General features: G+C 33.4%; 1 protein-coding gene across 1 annotated transcript in view; it reads right to left on the bottom strand.

The window, feature by feature from the left end:
- DCDC1 (doublecortin domain containing 1) overlaps positions 1 to 8,054 on the bottom strand; it is a 445,002-nt gene that overhangs the window by 50,723 nt on the left and 386,225 nt on the right. Inside the window, exon 20 of the mRNA XM_031936696.1 lies at positions 5,072 to 5,253. Coding sequence (XP_031792556.1) covers positions 5,072 to 5,253 — 182 coding nt within the window. The remainder of the gene's footprint in view (positions 1 to 5,071; positions 5,254 to 8,054) is intronic.

Genomic DNA, 8,054 nt, shown 5'->3' with positions numbered 1-8,054 from the left:
GAGAAGAGAAGAGAAGAGAAGAGAAGAGAAGAGAAGAGAAGAGAAGAAAAAGAAAGACACCAAAAACCTCCAGCAGAACATCCAACACTGGTTGATGTACATAATATAAATACAACAGATGACTGTTGATTTAACAGCTGAGGAAAACAAGCCTTGGAGAAGGACAGGGCTTTGCTGAAGACTTCCAGCTAATTAGTGGCAATGCTGGGGTTAAAATAAGTTCCGTTGCCTCCTAATCCTGTGGTCTTTCCAATATTCTATGTTGCCAGCAACTTTACAGAAAGTAGAAGGTACCAACAACAACAACAAAAGTCCTGTATCTGTTATTCTAAAATGGGACTTATTATACCGTTAGATCATACTTCAGTTTTGTAGATGGAAAAATCAATGACAAAGAGAACCTCAAAATTGTCCAGAGTGAATTATTAAATAACTAAAGATAGCATAATTTTCCTTAAACTCAATAAAACTATCCCCTCATATTCAACAAGGCATATTTTGCGAAAAAGTTCATACCAAGTGCTCCAACCTTTCAGCAGTGATCTAATTCTTGATTTGGTAAGAAAATACTGATTAAAGAAAAATTACAACATATTTCATAAACATGATGTATGTTAGTGCTATGGTTTAGATGTTTGTCCTCTGCAAACCTCATGTTGAATTTGATCTCCAATGATGGAGATGAGGCCTAATGAGAGGTGTTTGAGTCATAAGAGAAGATCCCTCATAAATAGATTAATGCCCTCCTCCCCCGGAAATTAGTGAGTTCTCACTCTATTAGTTAGTTGAGAGCTGATTGATTGTTTAAAAGATGCTGGCACCTTCCCTCTCTCTCTTACTTCTTCTCCTCTATGTGGTCTCTGCATTCGCCAGCTCCTCTTCACCTTCTGCCATGAGTGGAAGCCGCCTGAAGCCCTCACCAGATGCAGATGCCCAGTCTTGAACTTTCTAGCCATCAGAATCATGAACCACATAAACCTTTGTTCTTTATAAATTAACCAGTCTCAGGTATTTCTTTACAGTAACACAAAACGGACTAAGACAGTGATATTTTAAAAATCGGTTTATAATAGGTAAAATATAAAAATTTAACTACCCCACTCTTAATTCACCCAAATATAAACCAAAGAAAGGTGCTGTAAATTGTGAAATATATTTTTTAAATGAGATTAATTTATATTTACAGAACTGGTGATTCTGAAAGCTAGGGGAATTTGCTAGACCTTGACATTTAGGGGAAAAAAATTGTATTAATTACCATTGGTATCATAGGCTCACATGCTTTATATATACCACAGATTAGAAACTCCAGAATCATTCTCTTATATTAACAACTGATTTTCTTAGGTAGGTATATATGCAATATATATATATATATATATATATATATATATAAAAATAAAATATTTCACCTATTATAAACCAAATTTATATATATTTAAATCGGTTTATAATAGGTGAAATATAAAAATTTCACTACTCCATCCTTAATGCAAGCAAATATAAACCAAATATAACATACTATATATATTTAAGTATATATAGTATATACTTAACTATATATATAGTATATGCTTAACTATATATACCATATATATAGTATATACTATATATATGTATATATCATATATATAGTATGTTCTCTGTTATAAATAATCATTCAGTTATTTAAGTGGAAAATGCATTTGCATTTAGAATGTTAAGTGTTTACCTTTCCAAAAATTGGTGAAATTCTATCTGGTCCATTTCTGTTTCAGAATATTTAGTGACACAGATTTTCTCTTTCTTTTCAGTGTGAACACTTCTGAAACAAATGATCCAAGATTTGATTGATATGTCAGAATACACTGTCAATTATCTCTTGACATACTTTAATATATGAAAAATTATAAGGTCTCAATTTATCATGACTTACCCTAAAGTAATCTCTGTCTTTAAAATATACAGTTTCAAAAACTATCACAATGAAATATTTAACTTCATATTGAATATTAAATAACATGATGTTATTATATAAATATTCATACTATGAGTAATTTTATAAGACAATACATTTTTACTATCTTATTTATCTTCTAATAATGCTGACCACTATGAAATATAAATTCAACTTTGAAGAAAATTCAGAGATTGCATTCATTTTACCTGTAAATTTTACTAGTATATTGTCTTACTATTAACCCCAAATTTAAAATTTTTAAGCTGAAAAATAAACAATGATGATCATAGAAAAAGATGCTTAATTTGAATATATATCTGCTCATAGTTTTAAGTTAGAAAACTATTTTGTGCATTTTTAGAATCTGTATATTTTATTAAATGAAATAGTTATCAAATACTACATAATTAATCATTCATTCACTGCAAATGGTGATCAAATATAGCTAACCATTCATTCATTGAGTGGTCACTAATTTAAGGCCTATGTGGGCCCTTAATCATGTAGTTAACAAAGTGACTCTCTAATACCTTAAAACTTGATTCATCAGAACACAATGATCTATGATTGTAACAGCAGATTGTACATCTGCTATGAATGAAGCATCCCTGTTCTCTGTTTCATGGATGAAACATAAGCAGATAATCATGAAACAGAACGGTAGGTGCTGTACTGGTGGAAGGCCCAGGGCTGGAGTAGTGGAGTACATAGCAGCCACAACTAACTCGAGAGGAGAGAGCATCTCATATTTAGGGTCAATATTTGGAAAGGAAATCTAAATTCATTCTCAAAAGATTTTTATTATTTAAGTACATAGGAAGTGTTGGAAAGCGGTGGCGGGTGGTTTGAGAGTGGGAATAGGGGGAGTGTTGATAGGAAATAGAACTAGAGAAATATGCAGGGATAGATCATAAAAGGCCTTACAAGCTCTATTAGGGAGCTCAAGTAAGTTCAGAGATCATAACTTACTAATAAGTAATACATATATTGAAATAATCTAAAATATAAAATTCACTTCAGAGCCTCATCTTGGGCCTTTCCTCTTAAAATTCCTTAAATATCACTTATAAAATTTTTCTTGTTTAACTTACATTTCTGAGAGATGAAATTTGCCTGTGACACAAGAAAAATTATGAAGGTCTTAATTTATATGAACTCGACAGTCATTATTAAGACTAATTGACAAGATCTTGTCACTTACTAGAGTAATAACTGACTAATTAATGAACAAATACTATTTGATTTTCCTTAGGCTTTGTAGATGAAAGAACTAATAACAACAAAAAAATCTCCTCAAAACTATCTCCAGTAAATTACTAAATAGCTAAAGGACAGCATGTTACTAGAGCAAGATTTGGTTAAAGTATATCTATATTTCATTATTCTAGCATGATTTTGCTTGTAAAGACACTAAACAGCCCAACACTCCTTCTTATAAATGAGTTTCAAGTTAATGAAAGTAATATATGCTTATATGTCAATAGAAGTTATTTCTTCTGGAAGATATGTAACTTGTATGTATTAAATACACTGAGGCACAGCAAGGGTTCTGCCTGGCACAACTCTAGGATGCCATTCATACAGATAACCATGTGAGCAGAGCTCTCTGAAGCTGGACAATGCAGCCACCCTGCAATGTAAGCCAAGACTTTCCATTTAAACCTTCTGTGAACCAGTACTTACATACAGCTCTGGTGTGGGTTGTCAGGGGGCGGTGTGGGGGAATGCTATTGATGATCTTACAGAACACTTTGTGAATCAGCAGAGAAATTAAACTATATGTAGTAGAGTTTTAGTGTTAAGTGTATGCCAGTGTATTTTAATTATTTGGGAGTAATTAATTCACATGGTGAACTAAGTGACTCTAATACCTGAATACTTAATGAACTGGGACACACTGTTCCATGAACATAGCAAATGGGCAGCACAGCGTTTCACATATTCTCTGCTAGAACAGTTGTCCAAATTTACCATTTCAATCTCTTAAAATTTGTTTGGATTACCTGACTGAACCATGCATTTTAAAACATTGATGTGATAAGATAATATCTGTATGTAACTTTGAGCCACAATTAAAGATGCAAAACAAGAAAAAAAATGAATGTAGGAAGAAACAGAAATTTTGTGTTAACTTTGGGTGTTATTTTTGAAGAGTCATACATTACTTTAAGGACATTACCCTCACATTTTACATCTAGCAGAATGAGCTAATTATGAAATGTATGCGTCAAAGAATTCAATTTCAGGCTTGACTTTACTTTGAAGATTAATTTTTTACTTTATCATCCTTACAGGCAGTTCAGTGGTCAGCCAATCTGAATGTTACTCATTGTTCAGTGATGTATGAAGTATATTTAATCAATGTGAAGAAAGTAATATTAAACTATTATCAGCAGCCTCAAATATTCTAAACATCTCAAAAGAAAGGTCAAGAAGTAATATCGCTGCTAATAATATGAGAAACAATGTGTTTAACTCATTCTTTACATCAGAGCTCTTCAGTGATCTATGATGCCTTTTGTCATAAAATGAAAATACAGTGGGCGATTTTTCTTCAATGTTGGAGAAAATATTGGCTATGGGAAAATTTTATTCCAATAATAAGGTAAGCTAAAATGTCAATAAATGCTTTTCTAGGGTGATAAACTTTTAAAATGTTATTCCAAGGAAGACTATAAATTATATAAAGTTATACTTTTGAGAACTATATTTGTTCATTAAATATTATAAAGATTTAAACATAATCGTGTATAATTTAACTTAAATGAGGAGTTACAAAATTATATTTAAGAAGGATGTTGAGTTCAATTATTTCAAGACACATTTATAAAACTCAAGCAAAAATGCTAATTCAAATATACATTGATCATAGAACTTTTAAAAATAGAACTTTTAAAAATCAGAGCTAGTCATTTCTAATCCATTAACTTCTGTATCAGCAGAGTTCAAATCAAATTCCTGATGAAGAAACTAAATGAGTCCTAGTCTCTGTTTTCATCTTCAAATATCAATATGAGAGCCCTTTTGCTAAATAAATACAGAATTCCCACAGAAAGACGTCCACAATGAAGAACACAAAAATCTGTAGAAACTAGAAAGTGTATTTAATAAGTATGAACAAGTTGTTCTTACTGTGTTTTCCATCCGGGTGAGATGTCTGGACCAAGGATAGTAAAGGATCTGTTTCTATTCTTGTCTCCATTCCGCAAAACTCTGAGTCGCACAGGGGCATAGGGCTCCGTTGTCTTACAGATGGGTTTCTTCATGGGAGGACTGCTCGGAACAAGCAGTCCTTGTATCGGCCAATCAAACTCCTTCAGAAAGAAATGACAAAAACATAATAATCAATATAGAAGAAGGGTCATGTCTAGATTTTTAAAAATATTGAACACAGTTTATACCTTTAATCTCTCATTCATTCAACAAAAATGTATTGGGGTACCTAAGATGTTCCAGACAATTCTAATTAATGTTTTATTTGAAGAGGAAAGATAATTATTTTTAAAATTTCTGTAACAACCTGTGTTATGCTGCAAGATGAATGATATATTCCCTCTCAGAGAAACATCATTCTGGAAAAATAGAACTTGGAATATTTTTGCTTACATGTTAAATATCTTTAATCAGCATGAAGAAGGAATGTGACAAAAGTGGTTTTAAAATAGCCTGAAATAATACCGCCTTAAACTAAATCTATTTGGCAAAAAAAGGAATATATTTGGAGAAAATTGCAAAAAAACCCCACCAAAATAATGAACATAAACACATTTCACGTTTCCGTTGTAGAATTCAGTTACTTTTTTATTCAGTTTGTATCTATTCATCCATAAAATCATTTATTGATTAATTGATGTATTCTTCAAATATTTTTGAATGTTTACCATATATTCTGGCATGATATTATGCACCGAAAATAAAACTATGAACCACACAAGATACTCTTCCTCAAATAATTTGTAGAAGGTCTTCAGAAACTTACCTAAATATAGACCGGCAATTACAATAGTGCAAGTATGATGACAGGTTACAAGTGTGATGGGAGTACATAGGAGGAGAACCTAACCTGAGTTTTCTTAAAATGTCGTAGAACTGACTCCTGAAGCCTTCGTAGGAGTTAATGAAGTAAAGGATTGGTAAAAAGAGGGATAGACTTGAGGATTAATAGAATATGATGTTGGGGCAATAAAAGGAGGTAAGGGGGCTTCCAGGTTCACAGCTTGGGTAACTGGGTGGATGGTATTGCTGTTAACAGAGATAGACACTTGTGTGTGAAAGAAGAGTAAATGTGGGAAGGGATGATTAGTGATGATGCTGGGCAAGGTCCAAGTTTGTTCTTTCTTTCTTTTTTTTTTCTACTTTCATAAACAATTGTCCTGGCAGCATCTCCTGTTAATCTGCAATGACCATCCTGTAAAATATCACTACTGCATATAAGTGCAGATCTGCTTTTGTTTCTCTTCAGTTTGTCAGTTTGTCTTTCCCTTCACAGTAATGTACTGCTTTGATTACAATATATTTTTATGTGGTAAGTCTTGATAACTGGTAGGGCAAAGATGCTCACCTTGTTTTTCTTTATTTTGGGAATTGGCTCTTGTTGGCCCTTTGCTATTTCATATACATTTAAGAATGAGGTTGGTTAGCTTTTTAAAAGTCTCTTTGGGATATAAGTGCTTTATATTGGGTTAAGAAATTTTTATTTTGCTAATATATTTTCTTGAATTTATGTTAAATCATATAAAGTTCTTTTCCCTTCATTTACTGAGATTTGCCTATATAACTAAACTCTTATCACTTATGTGTTAATTACATTAATTTTAAATGTAATTAACAATTTAAATATTGCCTTCCTGGATAAATCAAAATTGCTCATGATGTATGACACTTTTTATAAATTGTTTAATTAAATGTGTTAATATTTTCTTTAAGATTTTTGCATGTACATTCATAAATCAAATTAACATGTAATTTTCATTTATTACCTTCCTCAAGATTTGGTATGAACCTTATGCTAGCCTCATGAAATGAGTTGGAAAGTATTGCTTCTTGTGAGAAACACAGTCACCCATCCAAACCCAAAGAATGGACTTAGAGGCACAACATCCCAGTGCTGTTAAGACTCCTGCCACAATTACAAGAGATGTAAGGATTGAAGCTATCATGCCTTTCCATTTTCCAAACCAACCTTCTACCCAACACGTAAATGGGTCATCAATTCCAGCATTCTCTGACTGTTCATTGGCTAGAGTTATCGGCCCTTGAAAAGTTTTTGTGATGGTCCCATCTGGGGCAGTATTGTTAGGAATGAAAGTACAACATTTTCCTCCCAGCATAACACATACATCTCCTTTTTCTGCTAGTATCATGTCTTAACGCAAGCCTGTTTCCCAGGCCATTCGGCTGGTGGCATCAAACTGGCTAACCATCCCTTTGAGGGCATTCCAAGCATAACTGGTGAATCTCTGTTGATTATAGTAGATGTAGTTAATCCAATTCACACTCTTAATAGTTGATCACCAGAAGAGTGCTGACTCAAACCCAGCAGTTATTTGGTTTTGGGCCTTAAATTTATTAGGTGACACCCTAGGGACTCCTATCAAGTCAACATATATATTGGGATCAAAAGAATTTGTCAAATCTCTCTGGTTTCGGTGGCCATGTGTATTTTCAGGTATCTTGTGGAATGCCAGGGTGAATGGAATGGCCAGCTGGACTAAAGCACAAGTTCTGATCCAATTGGATGGTAACAGGTTATGGAGGTTCCTTTTCCCACCATATCACCAGCCTAGGGTATATGGAGAGCTGAGTAATTGCCATTGCTTGACTAACCAGTGACATTTAGGATGTAGGTACAAGTTGGGAGTTCTCCCATGGGCTTACTGAACTCTGCCCCCTGCCTAGAGAGGCAAGAGGAGTGGTTCATATTCCCTACAGAGAATTAGAGGATTGCTCTGGGATCCAGAGTCTTACAGGTCTCATTTCCCCAAGCATCCTTATCCTGGTATAGAGCCAACATGCAAGGCATTCCTTTAGGATCGGTATTCTATCCTAGGGGAAACAGAACCACCTGTGCCTGAGGTTATCCTGCAGCACACACACAGCAGTTACTCTTGTTGAG

Source organism: Piliocolobus tephrosceles, chromosome 13, assembly GCF_002776525.5.
Source record: "Piliocolobus tephrosceles isolate RC106 chromosome 13, ASM277652v3, whole genome shotgun sequence".
Taxonomy (NCBI): domain Eukaryota; kingdom Metazoa; phylum Chordata; class Mammalia; order Primates; family Cercopithecidae; genus Piliocolobus; species Piliocolobus tephrosceles.
Note: the sequence above shows the minus strand (reverse complement) of the source record. Positions and strands in the feature narration are given on the sequence as shown.